The sequence below is a fragment of the Ananas comosus genome, linkage group 22 (genome assembly GCF_001540865.1).
Source record: "Ananas comosus cultivar F153 linkage group 22, ASM154086v1, whole genome shotgun sequence".
Taxonomy (NCBI): Eukaryota; Viridiplantae; Streptophyta; class Magnoliopsida; order Poales; family Bromeliaceae; genus Ananas; species Ananas comosus.
In genome coordinates, this window is record NC_033642.1 from 7,267,345 (window position 1) to 7,283,279 (window position 15,935).

Below are 15,935 nucleotides of genomic sequence, written 5' to 3' on the forward strand. Positions count from 1 at the left end.
GAGTAAAATGTCTTCTGCCTCATAATTTGAGGACGCACAATTTAAATTCTTATATATGTATAAATGTGGAAGATTTAAACCTCACTTTTCGGCGCAAATATAACATTTTTCGGAATAAAACTTCAATAGGGATGTCTCCCACTACGTTGATTTGCTTCTATGTGTTAATTTTTGTCTCTGCCTAGTAATTCATTCAGTATCTTTTAATATTAAAATTTTCAATTTTTAAGAGAATAATTATAATTTTAAATAGAAACAAAAGTGACACATGATGAAGACCGAAGATTTCTTATTGAGTAAACTTAAAATACCACATCTATGATTTCACACTTTTTTACTTTAGTACCATATAGTTTAAAATATATTTATTTATATATTGTGGTTTTATTTTTCTCTTTTCGTCGACACCTCCGTTAACTTAAATCATATATTAAAAAATCTCCAGATATCCACCTATGGTTTATTGAATATCTATTTTAATATTCTGTACTTTGTCAAATTTTTAGATTTTAACTAAAAAATTAACGAAAGAATAACAAAAAAAATAAAAACCTCGGGATATTAAAATGATACATTTTAAATTAATAATATTAAAGTAAAAAAAAGCACAAAATTACGTATATAGTATTTGAAGTTTTTCCGTTCCGATTTTTCCTAACGCAGCGGCGTCTTTCCAAAACTTCCTTCCCTTTTTTTTTTTTTTTTTTTTTTTTTCTTTCATTTTTCCTTTCCTATTTTTTGTCGCTAAACTCCCTCCTGAGTTGTTTTTTCGACTCGGAGCGATCCGATTCTGTGTTATAACTCGGACAAAACCTTGTCCGTAACCGTAAACCCCAAATACGAACACGCGCCCCGCGCGCCGGTCATCGGTGGACAGTGGTGGTGTGGGGGATGTGGCGCGTCGGACGCTCCCCTCTCGCCGGGTTTCCTCCGAATCCGACAACGCCTCCTTACGCGCAAGAAACCAAAAACTTTACTCCACTTCATTAAAACCTCTCTCTCTTTCTCTCTCTCTCTCTCTCTCAGTATAAGTGCCTTCTCTCTCTCTCTCTCTCGTATGAGCTGTCGATCGATCTCTCACTCCCCCCTCCTCCGAGGTCGAGTTCCGAGGCGGAGGCGTCGCCGGAGGCTGGTTCTTCGATCTCGATCATGGCCTCGTTTCCCGGGAACTGGAGGGCCGGGCTGACCCTGCAGGGCAGGCAGAGGATCGTCAACGAGATGTACGATTTGACTGACTGACTGACTGATTGATTGATTGATTGATGTAACTGTTTAAGACTATTTCTGAATCGTTTTTTATTTAGTTCCGTACATTTTTTCAAAATGATGACTAGTATTTTCGTACTTTTTTTTCCGTTTAGTACAAGCGGTATAATTTATCTGATTTTTTTTATCATGCACATGAATGAGGGTGGTACGACCTAATTTTGGGTGAATTTTTTTACTACATTGGTCTCAGTTCTATCGGGTCGTGGGTTCGGTCCTCAAAATCGATCCTTTACGTGTTTTGTGACCTCATTTGAAAGTGCATGCAGCACGGCTCGCTTGAGCAGGTGTGATTGAGGGGTGTTAATACTTGTAAGCCGTTTCTTGTCAAATTGATCTCACGTAAAAGTGGTCATCCATTCAATGCCTCACATCCACCATCCTAATGGGTTTAATTTTTGTCCTTCTATCTATTCTATTATCTCTTCTTCGGTCAGTTCAAGTGGTGTGGTTTGTTTGAACTTTTCGGTATCTTTTTTACCGGTGCTTTTGGCATGATTTACCTGATCTCCATGATACACGTAAGTCGGGGTGTAGTTGTTGTGTCAAGTGATTGGGTCAATTTGTATAGTTACAGTAGTTAATTCCTGGTTTGATTTAACTTTTTTTCGATTGTTTCTTTTGATGTGTTTGTGAATTGTGTGCAGATTTACTTACATCTCTTCTTTATTTATGGAAATTGTGTTTGGTTTGGTATTCGGTGATGTGTGAATTGGATTGATCCTGCAATTTATTGTTTGTGTGCGAAATTTTCGTGAGAGCTGATGTATAATTAGTAAGTTCCTGTCCACCGAATTTTCTAGGGTAGTTTTTAGTACTGAAGCAAATAGTGTGTTTGCAATTTTACTATTCAGATTTAGTTATGCTGCAGAGTTATGATACTACATTGCTGAAAAAAGATAGATCTGTACTAAGATAGATGTTAAAGTACTTTTTGAAGATCATGTTTGGGAAAAATGGAAAATCGGTTTCCTGGGTTGTAGTTTGCCGTTGCGGGAGTGAATTAATCGACATTGCATAAGGAGGAGGAATTTCTTTATGTTTCAGATATTTCCTGATGCTGGAATTGTCGATTAATGTCCTTCGAACAAATTACATGCTTTTCGGTCCCCTTTAATTAGCATTTCTTTGTAATCCTCTGCTGAAAGAAAGTTTCCTATTGATAGCATGGGCCTATAAATTTTATTTTTCTCTACTTCTATAAATTTATGTTTCTTAATAATGTGATAAGCCTAGAAGAGTACACATTCTTTGTTGTTTGTGATAATCTTACCATTATTTATTCTGTTTTTAAGCATGTGTGCATGTACATAGCATGTATGCTGATTTGTGCCGAAATAAGCAAATAGTGGCTGACCTGTTGTTGCATGTATAGATTTCAAACTATAAGGTTAAGGATGGGACCAGAGCAACCAAATGCGGTACTACTTGATCTTGCTGCAAGATGCGAGGAGATGGTTTATGCTTCTGCGACTGACCTGGTACTTTCCTTCTTTTGATTTTGTTTTTTCCTTTTTTCTGCTGGTTGTTGAAATTTAATTATACTTCAGTTCAATTTTATGTCCATTGATCTTTTGACGACGAGGAATACGGCTCTGCTTGCGTGTTGGCTTTTGTCTGTTTAATAATTGAACTTTGTTTTCTAATTCCTCCATAATATTGTAAGGATGCAGGTAATTCTTTCGGGTCTGGTGGTTAAACTCTACATATATGAAGTTCGTCCCTTTTTTTCTTTTTCAGATTTGAACTATTTCTAGCTAAATAACTGTTACAGGTGATTGATTTTTGGAGTCTGCAACCAATTAACATTTGAAGACCTTAGTATTTCTGCAGAATTTTTATGCTATGTGGAAATACAATTATTGCAGATTCACGTGACCTACGTGGGTAGAGTAAGGCTTATTTTTCCAGGCCTTGTAAAAGCATTTGAAGCAAATTAAACAATGTTTTCCTGCTGTACATGGTTTATTTGTTTTTAAATCACACAATCATCATATGTTATTTGTAATGTATGTGCATTGAGTAAGCAAACCTGTTTCCAAAGTTTTCCTCTAATTTTCAGAAAATTATTGTTTTTTTATCTCCATTTATAACTGTACCCATCGGTTATCTCCTACAAATTTCATTTGTTCTTTTCTCTCTGTGGTAGCTGTAATTTGGGGTTGGGGTTGATCGAGATGCCATATGAGCTAATATTTCTATTTCTCATTGGCTTTTGACTCGGTCGACCAACCTTTGCCTAAGCTGATGCTTTAGACAAGAATCAAATTCTTTATTTATTTCCCTTTCTATATGGTGTTTGTTTACACCATCTATGTGTGTAAAAATATGTGCTATGATTGTTGGAATGTAAGAGAAACACCCAGTGTAGATTGAGTTGGTGGCTACAAAGGAAACAGTATAGGTTTTGGCCTGCATTAATAGCAGTGGGGGCACAAGTTCAAAGTAGGGAACAACCTCTTTGACTGTTGTTTGACTTGTGTTTCTTCTCCTCTCCATATGCTGCATTGATAGGAGATCTTTTACTAGGATGTTTTTTTTAAGGAAAGTCAAGATATAGTTAAGACGCAAAGAATCTTCCATTTAGAGAATTCTAAATTGAAGTGTAGAAGTTCTGTTGTAGTTTAAGTGCCATTCTTACCTTCTAGAAGATAAAATCTGCTTAGTGGTAAATGTCTAGGAAATTCTATAACTTATTAATGTCAATAAAGATGTTTATGGTGTGTAATTGCTCTGTCTCCTTCTGTGTTTGGATTCACTGGGTTGAAAAGAGTCCCAATTTGCTGAATTTTCTTACCATATATGTGGAGATATTTTATGTCTTTAGTATGTATTGAGGTCTACTAAAACCTATTCATGTTGACACATGATCCAAATTCCAAGATGTTGTTCTTTCTTCTCATTAGTTATAAGAATAATTTGTGCCCTCAACATAAAGACTGTATTAGGTTTTAGATTCAAGAAAAACATGTAACTTGTATTATATTTATAAACACATATCTGACGGGAAAATGTACTGATTTCTTTCTACTATAGAAGGGAGTGGCTATTATCTCGTATTGTTTGCGTTTAAGTCTATCAGATTATACAAAAAGCTATGTACACTGAACTAAGATGTAATCACAACCAAATTCTTTACTCGGAAATATGGTTCAACATTGGGTTTGACTTTTAACAACAATTTTTGCACATGGTTCAAAATTTCATATGGCTAGACTTTTCATGGTCATTGCAAATTTAAAAAATATATTCGGATAATTAAAAAATGAAAATAAAGGATACCAACGTACTGTGAAGTGTGAACTACATCATGAACATATTCGCTTCAAGCTCAAGTACATGAAGGAAGGGCCTATTTTGCTAGAATTGGCGAGCAGGGAGGTCCAGAGCTCTTGTCATACTTCTGTTCTTGACTTCGCCTTATTAGGGGACAAAGTCACAACATCTCGTTGCTCATGAAGTCACAGTTAGTGCTCACAGTTTGCATGCCTCCAATTGTCCCCATCTCAAATCTCTAGCTATGCCAGTCGCCACCAGACACCCACGCTTGCAAATCAACAGGGTGAGCTTGTTCTGTATTGGAGATCAGGAGAAACAAACATGCCTGAAATTCTTGCATTTAGGTGTGAGCGACGTCGGGAGATGGAAGAGAGCTCTTAGTTTTTCAAATAATAATAACAAAAAAAAAGAGAACAATATATTACATCACAAACATCTTGTATACAAGCTCAAGCATACGAAGGAACATGTTGCATTCAATTATGGGAGACTTATAGAAATTGGAAAAGAGCTCCTCATCTTAGGAGGCGTCGATTTATCTATTAGCAGAAAGCTCGGGAAGCTTTTTCTTTTTCTTTTTCTTTTTTTTGGGGGTGAGGATTAACTATTGTATGATCAACAACATTTTTATCGTCCTCTTACAAGTATAAGAGATTGTTGTTGGTGCGGATCAATGCAATTGTCCATTTTAAGTTTGCTACTACATAGATGCACAAATATGCAAAAAAATATGACATAAGTATAATCAAGTAATAGCTCTTTAATTTAAACTAGGAATATTCTTATGATACTACGAGCTTCAAGTAAACCTTACATGAGGCTATTAAATGACTTTGTGTTGCAACACCGTTACGATAATCGTCAAAATAATCAAGGCGGCTTGTATAGATAGTAATTGAATTACCATAGTTGCAACCATTTATTACTTTAGAAGTACTTCGGTACATATTGTGCCAAACAGTTGATAGACAATAAATTTTTAAATTTTGGCGTGTGACTTGGTCACTATGATGCGCTGTGGTCGTCCGTAGTGTGGGAGTTGTTTGGTGTCGTTGGATGTGCGGGAATTAATGACAAAGGTGAAGAAATTGGACCAAAGTATCACTTTTTTTACTTGAGCACTGGGGCGTAGAAGGCTCTCTCTTCTAAGCTTGGTTTCAGTTTGATTTGAGCTGAGAGAGGCTAAGCTCAAGTTTGGCTCGCCGCATAAATTGAGCCAACTCAAGCTTGGATCCTTGGTTGAGCCAAATTATTTAAGTCATATTGTAAGCTTAATATCATGGTGAGGTATTTATGAGAGCAAACAAATAAAGAACTCAAAGTTCAGCTAATTAGTTATGCTACTTTGGTTTTCCTATAAAGAAGGCTTGTCAATATCGACAATTTGCTTCGACAAAAACAACACTATACTTCTAAACCTCTTATATTGTCTTTCTTTAATTAAAAAATTTTTACGAATGAATATCCTATTGTTAATTGTTCAGAGTTGCTTGCATACGATGGGGGTCAAGCTGTTGAGTTCTGAAGGGGCAAGCTAGTGTTCTGCTGCATCGGTTCGAGGATTTTGCGAACTGCAGAGGGCTTGAATCTCTTTAAAGAGAGCGAGATTTCCGTGCCTCAGCTTGATTGACTTGATCGATACTTTTTTGTCATTCTTTTGTTGCCTAATCTCTATTCTGTGTACTTGCACCATCATAATAAATGTTATTCTTGAACTATACGTCCATATGGGCCATTCCTTAATAGGATCCAACAAACTTAACCTATTTTCAACCACTTGTATTAGATTCACAATATTGGAATGGAAATGTTCTAGTATAGTTCGTGAATCATACAATATGTAGGGAATTAGTAGCGGTGGTTGTGGGTTCTTGGAGTTTGAAGGAGAGTCCACATAGGTAAGAAAGGCATGAAATGGTGGGTCCTATGCAATTAACAATGTCGATGGATTGATGAACCAATAGAATGAGGCTTAGTGGCTAGCAGATTATCAGACCAGTATACTTATTGCAAATGTGGTTTATATTGATTTTGCGAGCTTATTGTCAGCATGCAGTGAGGGCAAGGTTTTAAGTGCCCGTTGGTATGGGCCATATCTACCGTGCCGTACCGTGCCAACAAGATACCGACACGATACAGACCCCGTTCCGATGGCACAGCTTAAAACCCTCTATTATTTAAATTAGTAAGTAATTTCCTCAATGAAGTTCAAAAAATGTGATAAAAAGATATAATAAATAGTTAGAATATTTTGTTGCTAAAGAAAATAAATATTTCATGCTATTATGTGTCGGCACATAAGAATTTTTTTGACCGGCACGCATCGGCATGGCTCGGCACGCACCTTGAGTACCGTGCCGGCAAGTTTCCGGCACGACCCTGTACCACGGCACTTAAATCCTTGAGTGAGGGCATATGAGGTGAGGGCAATGAGCTTGGCAGACTCAGTTGGGTCATCTTCAAGTTGGAGCGCGAGCATACATAGTAAAGGGATTCTAGGACTATGGGGAAAAATTAAGGTTATACCTTATATAGAGAGAATTATAGACATTCATAATTTTTCTATATCATTTAATCATACTAGTATAGGTGCACATGCAATGTACGACTGGCATAAAAAAATGTATAATAAAATACTAAACATACTACAAACTAAATTACAGGTACATTTAGAGAGAGAGATGAGTGAAAGAGATAACAAGAGAGGATGAGGTAGTAAAGTTGAAAAAAAAAATATTTACTCATCAAAGTAAAAAAGATATATGTCAAGAAATCTTATGTTGACGAGTAGATGATGATGCGGGGGAGGGAGAGGATGTTGGTTCTATTAACACATACCTGTTGGAAGCCATAAGAGAGGATCGTATGTAGAGAGGTTCATATGTAGGGAGAATCTAAGTCTTAGTTTGTTTTGGAGATGGCTTGTTGTCCAGCTGGCTTTGCTCTTTAAGTCTTAATATGGCATATGAGCTTGGATATGGATATCGCAGTATTTTGGACAAGCTGATACGGAAATTTTGGAAATGTAAATCTCTTTTCTAAAGTTGGAGGATTTGAAAATTGAAGTGATCGTCATTTTCACCCTTTTTTTTTCTTTTACTCGGCCATTAGGTGATCATTAGTAATCTGGTAATATGCTTTTAACGGCAACTTAATTTGGCTCTATGTTTTTGTTTTGTACTAACTACTTGGGCAGCATAAAAATTCAAGTAAATTGCTTATCTGGTTAGATTTAGAGGTTTAGAGTTGGCCTCTGTAAGTTCCTTTAGGACTTGAACAACTCGTCTAGAAAATGTGATAGAATCATATTATCAAATAGTGTACTTTCCTTAGAGCATCATAGGATCTAAGGTCCTTCGAATGTGACACCATTCACCTGTTGTTATTGCTTTAGTTTTTCTTTTATGGAAAGCTGCAGAGTAATCTGATAATATGGATCTTTCACTTCATGCTGAGATAAGAATAACTTGTTTTTTGTTGAGCTATTGAGGATGGTAATATATTTAGCATTGCAACATCTGCTTTCCAAATCGAGGATCTATCATCTTATGTACCTTTGTACAGCTTTTTGACTGTTTCATACTCATATTTGGAAAGATTTATCTCATTTGGCTGGATGAGCCATCAAATATATGATTGCTTTTCCAAACTAGGAAGTTATGCAGTGACTATCTGACATGACATGTCGTCGTATATTAAACATCTTCTGTTTCAGTGTCGAAATCCTTCACTTCTACAGGGGTATTTGTCTGTATTTTCTAATGTCAGAATGCATATGCTCCTTTGTTCTTAACAATGCCCTAGAATTATACTGGTTATTATATGTTCCTTTATCTTGTATATCTTCTTCCACTTGAGAGTTTGCCTACTTTTGTGTAAATTTTTGGCTTGAATATTGCAGCTTATTTGCATTCTTAATGGTGGCAGATAAATGTGTGCTTTCAATTTTGTCTCATGAACCGTGCTTTTTATATTTGTGACTTTGGTATGATTGTGATTCCTGGATTTCTCCTTCGACATGGCACTGACCTGCTTTTATTTTTTCGGTGGTCTTTTTCAGAATGATTATGTGAGAAAAATTGCCCTTAAGCTGCTGACAGTGGAGGCCCGTATCCCCGGTAAACTCAATTCTCTGGACCAACATATTAGTAGTTTTTTATGCTTCTTTTGCAAATGCGTCAGAATAAAGCTACAATAAGTTATGTTGTGACAGAAACAGAAACTGTGAAACCATAGACCCTTTTGGGAAGGAAATGGAATATCAATTCTCTTGGATGGTTCCTGGCTTGCAGCAAATTCTTTTTATCCCAAAACTGTTCCGTAAATGACCACTTGGCAAATTTATCACACTTTTTATTACCTAATTCCCCTTAATACCATATATTCAGCAGCTGGTCTATCTAGATATGAAACCATTATTATCCTGATAATAATCTCTTTACTGAGTCAGCTAGGAATTCCACTCCACCTCTACCTCCTCGTACTCCGCCTCTTTCTCCTCGCCGTACTGTCCCTCACGATGAGGAAGAAGAAGAACAGGATTTTGAGGGTGGCAATGCCAATATCGCTTCAACCAGGTACTTAATTTCTTTCTTCTCTTTCTTGTAGATCGATACAAATTTAGTCCCAGGAAGTTTGACCACACTCATAGCTAAATCCTCCTTGTTCTGCATAACAGTTGAGTGCTTATGTGAGTTTGTTGGTGTAGAGAATAACGCAAGGCAACATATCGCCTGAAGCTGTCTTGTGTTTGTTGAGTCTCAAAATTTGCCAATTTTCTATTCTCCGCAGTTGTTACTCACGTAAATTTAACATCATACATGTACTGAGTAATCCTTATTCTGTAACTCTTTTCTGAGTTGTATTCTTGAAGTCCTTGGAATATTAAAGAGAAGGAAAGGAAGTAAACCAAATTTGTCCATAAAAGAAAAGCTTCATGTTGCTAAAATCTCCTCTTCACTTACAATATTCTTCTTCTCGCGCTTAACCGTCCTTTATATTTTTATTATTCTTGCAGTGTGAATAATAACAATATCAAGATTTGAAGCCGATGCGCTTCTGATCTTTGCGTGGGAGGGTGGAGGAGTTTAGTCGGTAGAAGGCCAGCTTTGGGTATACAGGGTCTTGCTACCAGTACTAGCCTTAATAAATGGTAATTTGCTTCTTTAAGTCGTACATTTTATGGATCTATGCACCATATATTATCATACTGCTTAACTATATTATGACAATCTTCTATCAGTTGTTCTAGTTCTTATGGTTTTGGCTTGTTTTTCTGCTTCATCTGAGCTAAGTTCATTGCTTGGGTGACACATGAAACTTTGCGAAAGTTAAGGGGGTGTTTGAATTAAGAATTAATGTAATTTCTAGTTTGGCCATAAGTTAGAACTATATAGAGCAGAAATATTTGTTTAGTCATTAATCGTAACTGAGCCACGGAGAAACACTTAAAACCTATATCCCCTCAGGATGGTCCAAAGCCGTCTTTCGTTGAAAGATCCAAAATGTAACCTGTAACAAGTGGTAGATCACCCAATTTTACCATGATTGACGGCGGGATAAAAGTTTCTACTATTACTTAGCTTATTTTATGGCTGAATTTTTAAGTTCTCCTGGTGAAGTAATGAATAGTTCAAATAAAGGAGCTAGGCTCCTATACTTTTAAAAATACGGAGGTTTTCATGCTTGTAAGTTATTTTCGATAATGAAACACTCGATTTAGCTATCGGTTCCATTAGACATGATTTATATTATTAGAACTATCTAGAAATCAAATTTCATAATTTTTTTACTTCATTTGTTTAGTGGACGAGTAGCCTTCAAATGAACAGTTAAAAATAAAAACTTATAAAAAATAATGATAAAAGACTTAAATTTCAAATCAGAAGTATTTATTTACTATTGATATTATGCAAAAATTTTTATTAAAATTTTATATAATTTGGATTATTCTATATCATTAAACTTAAAAACGTGCCATATCGACCGTTAAAATAGTCATTTTTGAGATCTTTTGATCACTTAGTAAATAATGTCGAAAAATTATGCAATTTGGTTTCTAGTAGTTCCAATAATGTAGATTACTATGCCTAACGGAGTTAATCGTCGAATTTGATATCTTATCATCAAAACTAACTTATAAGCACGGAAGCATCCGTACTTTCTAAAGCGAAAAAAGAACTGAATTGTCAGAATTATGTGTGATAAATTAAAAGGGCACAGTTTGCATACAATTTTTACACCTGCAGCAGGTGATTTCTTATTGCGGCAATAGTTTTTTTTTGCTCCCTCTAATTATGCTGCATTTGTGGCTGGAGAGAATGCAGTCTCTCTCCCATATGTGAAATAATATCAAATTTTTATCCGGTAAAAATATATAAAATTTATCTGATCTATGAATATTTTGAATGAGCTATCCAATCATTCAAAATTTTGATTTTACTATCCAAACTATCAATTTATTTGATTTGAGTCAGGCAACAACACTTCAAAATTTAAGCTAATTATTTATTTTAATAAATTTTATAGTTACAAAAATGGCATGAAATATACTAATCAAACCTGTAAAAATAAACGGCGCAATCAAATTTTTGACCGACTCAAATTAAATAAATTAAAAAATTGAATAGAAAAATTAAAATTTTAAAAAGTTGGATAGCCAATTCAAAAATGTTCATAGGTGAGATAAATTTTGTATTTTTTCTACCTTTATTTTCTTAGCTTCTATTATTAAGCTTCAATAACCACTATACCCTTTTTTTTTTCACTTAAATTTACGACATCAAATAAGGCATTAAATTTGGCATACCATTACTATTTTATAATATTCACAGCGTTACAACAATTGAGAAAGGACAAAAAAAATTTGTAATAGACGTGTTATTGATAATTTTTTATAGTGTAGAGATAGGATTTAAGCAATTCTCGAACGGTAATATGCAAAATCAAATATTAAGCAATGCTTTTTGACGGAAGGTTCTACATGTGCATCACATTACAGGAACATCAATACCTTAAAAAAAATTATCAATAACACGCAGTTAGGGCCTGTTCGCACCGTCAAAAAAGAAGAAGAAAAAATAATCGCCATTTGAGAAACATTGTAATAGGATATAATTAAAATTTTTTGAAAACGATTTGTTTAGTACGTGTTTGGTTCGCGTTATATGATATTACAGGTTATTTCGATATATCCAAATATCTTAAATTTCTGAATGAGATTACTACCGATACTGTATTAACACGTTTGATTTAATATAACAATGTAATATTGAATTGTAGTGCATATAGCATTATTATATAAAGAGACAGATGCGCCATTATTATGTATATAGCATTATTATGCTGCATTAGGGTAAACTAAAAAAAGTTCACTTTTAGCTATGTAAAAAGAGAAGCACTCTTATAGCTATGTAAAGAGTACTTTATAAATGACGTAATGTTGCACTAGGATGCATCAATTGTAAGGTCAATTATAAATAAAAATTTATTATTTATGAGTTCCCAAACAGGCTCTTAAAATTTAAATAATGCATGGAAAAGAAGACTCTATCATAAGAGTAAGGGCTGATGCTCATTGTTGGTCACCAGTTTATTTCAACTCCTGGAAAAGTCAACTTAAATACTACAGTTAATATGATAATTAATTTAATATATGATCAAAACCTAAGATTTGGAGTAGATTTATCCTAAAGCTCAAATGATTCCTAGCTCTGATTAGGCTTCTTAAAATTACTATGCCTAATTATAGTGAACTGATAAGAACTTATCAGAACTTTTCTCTACAACCTGATGAATCTATTTTTCTCCAACTCATAAACTAAGCTTTCTTCAGCAATCCCATGAGCAGTATCCCATCCATGTTAATTTGAACACTGTTGATGGTCATTTCTGAATCAAAAGATTTGACTTTGGCTAGGCCAACTAATGTTTCCTATCTACCATTCAGGATGTTACTTAATCAAGCCAGATAAGTAACCTTCTTTTAAAGGTAAACATACAAACATAGTTATTCGCTAAATACAACAACAATTGCTCTGTGGCCTAGTTTGTACATCCTCAAGAAGTTAGATTTTAAAAGCACAGTCAGTGATGCATCTCAAGAAACAAAGACATGCAGAACAGACATACAATGTGAATCTACTAAATCATAAAGTTAAACTGTTTACTACTAAATCAAACCAACTACACAAACTCTTCAAAACTATTCATCTGTATCCAAAGATATGGCCTCCTTATTATCAAACACTTCAGGCATAGTTTGATTGCGACGAACCATAAGATAATGAACCATGCCCTTTAAGTCTTCAAGTACAAGTTAATGTAAATACCTAACTATTTGCATCATAGTATCTGAAAACCCAGATATTCCCATAAATGAAGCCTAATAGAAAGTCAAATACAATCAACTGACCGTACCTAGCGTAGTTGGCTAAAGATTTGATGGTTGGTACCCGAGGTCCCAAGTTTGAAGCCTAGTTGCTTCACATTTCTAACTGAATTCATTTAAAAAAATAATAAGCAAAGCGAGTAGTATGCTACTTTTCTCTCTCTCAAAAAAAGTTAAATACAATTTGGTAGACGCTGAATCATTGAGATCTGCAAAGTTGTTCTCAAGAAACAGTAATTCAAAGTTAATGTCATGTCACGCATTGAAGTTCCAATGTAGTGAAGTAGATGCCTTCGCTTTGAAGGAGGCTTTCTTCTAGAAGTAGACATTTATAAACGAGATGACCAAGTAATGGAAACATACGGAAAGAAAATACTAGATACTAGTTAGGATGCACTATATAACATACAATATATCAAATTTTGAATGCTAAGATGCTACTGTTAGATAGCAATCCTCCTCCTACTGCAATTTTCTCATCTATTATTGTCTAGGACTTTTAGTCCCCTAGTTATCCATGATGTAAGAACTTAAGTTGGACCAGAAAAGTAGAACAATGCTACAACTAAATGACCAAAGCTTTCCTTGATAACAAACTCATTCCACACAGTAGGAGGACATTCAGAAGTATAACCAAATAAATAAACCAGTGTTGCTACAAACCAAAATATTGCTTCCAATATGTCTATATTGCCACAACCAAATTGGACAAATCAGAAACGCGTCTCTCAAATCAACAACAAAACTGATAGAAATCACCCAATAACAATGGCTCCCTATAAGAAAGTAAAGTAATGCTCATCATGCCGACAATATAACTTATCCAAGCCACCCCAAAAAAAAGCTTAATTACACAGTACTACATTGAACTTTATTGGCGTTTTCACTTTCTGCATTGTACTTCATCTTTTGCCAAACTCTCCATTGAACTTTAGGTTCTACACTTCATTAATGAATGATAGAATTTTAAACAAAATTGAGCATTTTTATTACTTACAGTTTTGCCAATCCCCTGTAGACCAAAGAAACAATAACAATAATACTAATAATATAGACACTTAAGGTGTTTGATTGAGGAAAGTTGAAGGAAAACAACAGGTTTGAAATGCATACTTTTCTTGGCGAGTAACAATCTCTTCCAAAATTTGCCACCAAGATTGATCATAAGAGATAAAAATCTCATACGTCTCTCAATCAAACTAAGATTTTTATAAACTTTTCCACCAAGAGGCGATTAGCCGACTACGAAAGAGCATATTTGTTATTTACGAGAAAAATTAATAAATCAAGTATGCAGCCATATCCAGCCCTTTGTTTGCAGAGTGTAGGGATTATTGTAGAACCAAACTTTAATGAAGAAATTCAGCAAAAATTAAAGTAGAGAGTAGAAGAGGAAAACACCTCAAAAGAGAATACCCAAAATTATTCTGAAACTGCAAATTTACGCGCCCATAAATCGATCAACCACAAAGTTGATCGTCGTCAACCCACTTCCAGTAATGCCGCCGAACTGCGACCGCATTCTCCGATTCCTCGACCCCTTCCCCTGTCTCCTCGGTCTCGAATTCCCCCTCTTTCGGCAAACCATCCACGGCGACCGCCTCCACCGTGTGGAGCACGTACCGCGCCCTCAGCCCTGGGTACGACAATGACTCCCTCTCCTCCACCCTCGTCTCGCACTGCCCCTCCGCCACCCGCACCACCGCCCCCTCCCCCAGCTCCTCCCTCACGGCGCGCGCCGCCGCCTCCTCCGGCGACTCCCCGGGTCTCATCTTCTCCGAGAGCGGGCGACGCCGCTCGCGGACGGAGCCGTCGGAGAGGAGCTGGCGCGTCTCGACGAGGATCGCGCCGCCCGGGTTCCGGATCCTGACGGCGACGACGCGGACGGTGCGAACGGGGGCCGGGGGGTGGGGGTGGGGGAGGGGGGGAGAGAAGGGAGACTCGCCTGACGCGAGCTCGAGCAAGAGTTAGAGGTCTGGTGCCGGAACGAACGCCCCAAGCGAAGGCGCCGGAGGGAGGCGCGGGCGGGGTAGGCGATGAGGGAGTCCGGGTTGGAAGAGAGAGCGGCGGAGGGCTCCGCCGCCGCATCGGGCGGCGGAGCGAGTAAAGCTGCGGCGGCGGCGGAGGAGAGCGCACGAAGGAGAGCGAGAGAGGTGGTGTGCGGAGAAGGAGGAGGAGAACGGAGGAGGAGGACAGGAGAGGTTTGAAGGAGGAGGAAGAGGAAGGAGTAGGGAGGAAGGCGAAGAGGAGAGGAGGGTGAGGAAGAGGAAGCGAATAGGAAGCGGCGGTGGGGGGAGGAGAGAGGCGGCGGAGAGAAAGGTCGGGAGCATTAGGGCACGGCGACGGCGGCGGCGGCGGCGGCGGCGGAGAAGGAGGGGGAGAGGGAGGGTGCTTTAAGATTCGGGATGGCCATGACGCGGAGAAGATGCGATTGGATTGGTGGTGATCGGCGAATAGGAATTGTAATAGGAGGAGGAGTTCATGGACCGGGTTAATGGCGGAATAGTAGACGTGGATATTCCAACACGTGGAATCTTGCATTTTAGCACGATTTAACCGGACCGGACCGGCCTAGCCCGGGCCGGTTCGGTCCGAATCCGGAAGTTTAGGAATGCAGAAAAATTGCATTACGTGCGGTGAGAAAGTGCAATTGGAAGATATTCTATTTATTTCCATACGTATTATTACGTTCTGTATATCGCAATGAATTCGTTACAATACGTTTTCTACGATTTCACCAAAAAACGCAGAAGCATATTTTTATATGTTTTTACTTCAACTCTATTTTATTTATTAATCGCATCAGATGGACGTCAATACTAAACTAAGCCTAAGATAGCAATGCTTTCGCTTATTCATTTTTTTAATCTGTGAATTAAATTGCTAATGAATCTGTTTCATTCGTTGAGCACTGCTTCTATATTAAACATTGTTATAATAAATATTCAAATGGTAAATCAAACGGGCCATAAGTATCAATTTTTAAACACTATTTAATCAA

The 15,935-nt window shown here is 36.9% G+C and overlaps 3 protein-coding genes across 4 annotated transcripts in view; 1 reads left to right on the forward strand and 2 right to left on the reverse strand.

The window, feature by feature from the left end:
- The window catches only part of LOC109727105 (lysophospholipid acyltransferase LPEAT2), a 28,203-nt gene extending 27,336 nt beyond the window's left edge, over window positions 1-867 (reverse strand). The window contains exon 1 of the mRNA XM_020257004.1: window positions 814-867. Coding sequence (XP_020112593.1) covers window positions 814-867 — 54 coding nt within the window. The remainder of the gene's footprint in view (window positions 1-813) is intronic.
- LOC109727053 (mediator of RNA polymerase II transcription subunit 15a-like) lies at window positions 737-9,802 on the forward strand. 2 transcript variants are annotated; one of them, XM_020256923.1, is made up of 5 exons: window positions 737-1,220; window positions 2,642-2,747; window positions 8,606-8,663; window positions 8,996-9,122; window positions 9,563-9,802. In XM_020256923.1, exons 1-5 carry the CDS (start codon window positions 1,150-1,152, stop codon window positions 9,588-9,590), a joined length of 390 nt encoding a protein of 129 aa, XP_020112512.1. In that variant the 5' UTR covers window positions 737-1,149; the 3' UTR covers window positions 9,591-9,802. The 2 variants fall into 2 exon arrangements, with proteins under 2 accessions (XP_020112512.1, XP_020112513.1); XM_020256924.1 differs by lacking the exon at window positions 737-1,220 and adding an exon at window positions 1,584-1,655.
- LOC109727106 (atherin) lies at window positions 13,551-15,022 on the reverse strand. Its single transcript, XM_020257006.1, is given in 2 exon segments — window positions 13,551-14,902; window positions 14,904-15,022. Coding segments are annotated over 2 exon segments (627 nt in total). The 3' UTR covers window positions 13,551-14,394.

Bases quoted from the DNA above. Each gene is read 5' to 3' on its own strand.
- LOC109727053 (XM_020256923.1), top strand. From the start codon at position 1,150: ATGGCCTCGTTTCCCGGGAACTGGAGGGCCGGGCTGACCCTGCAGGGC. The intron at 2,748-8,605 runs GTACTTTCCTTC...GGTCTTTTTCAG, and splicing joins ATGCTTCTGCGACTGACCTG to AATGATTATGTGAGAAAAAT. The intron at 8,664-8,995 runs GTAAACTCAATT...TTACTGAGTCAG, and splicing joins AGTGGAGGCCCGTATCCCCG to CTAGGAATTCCACTCCACCT.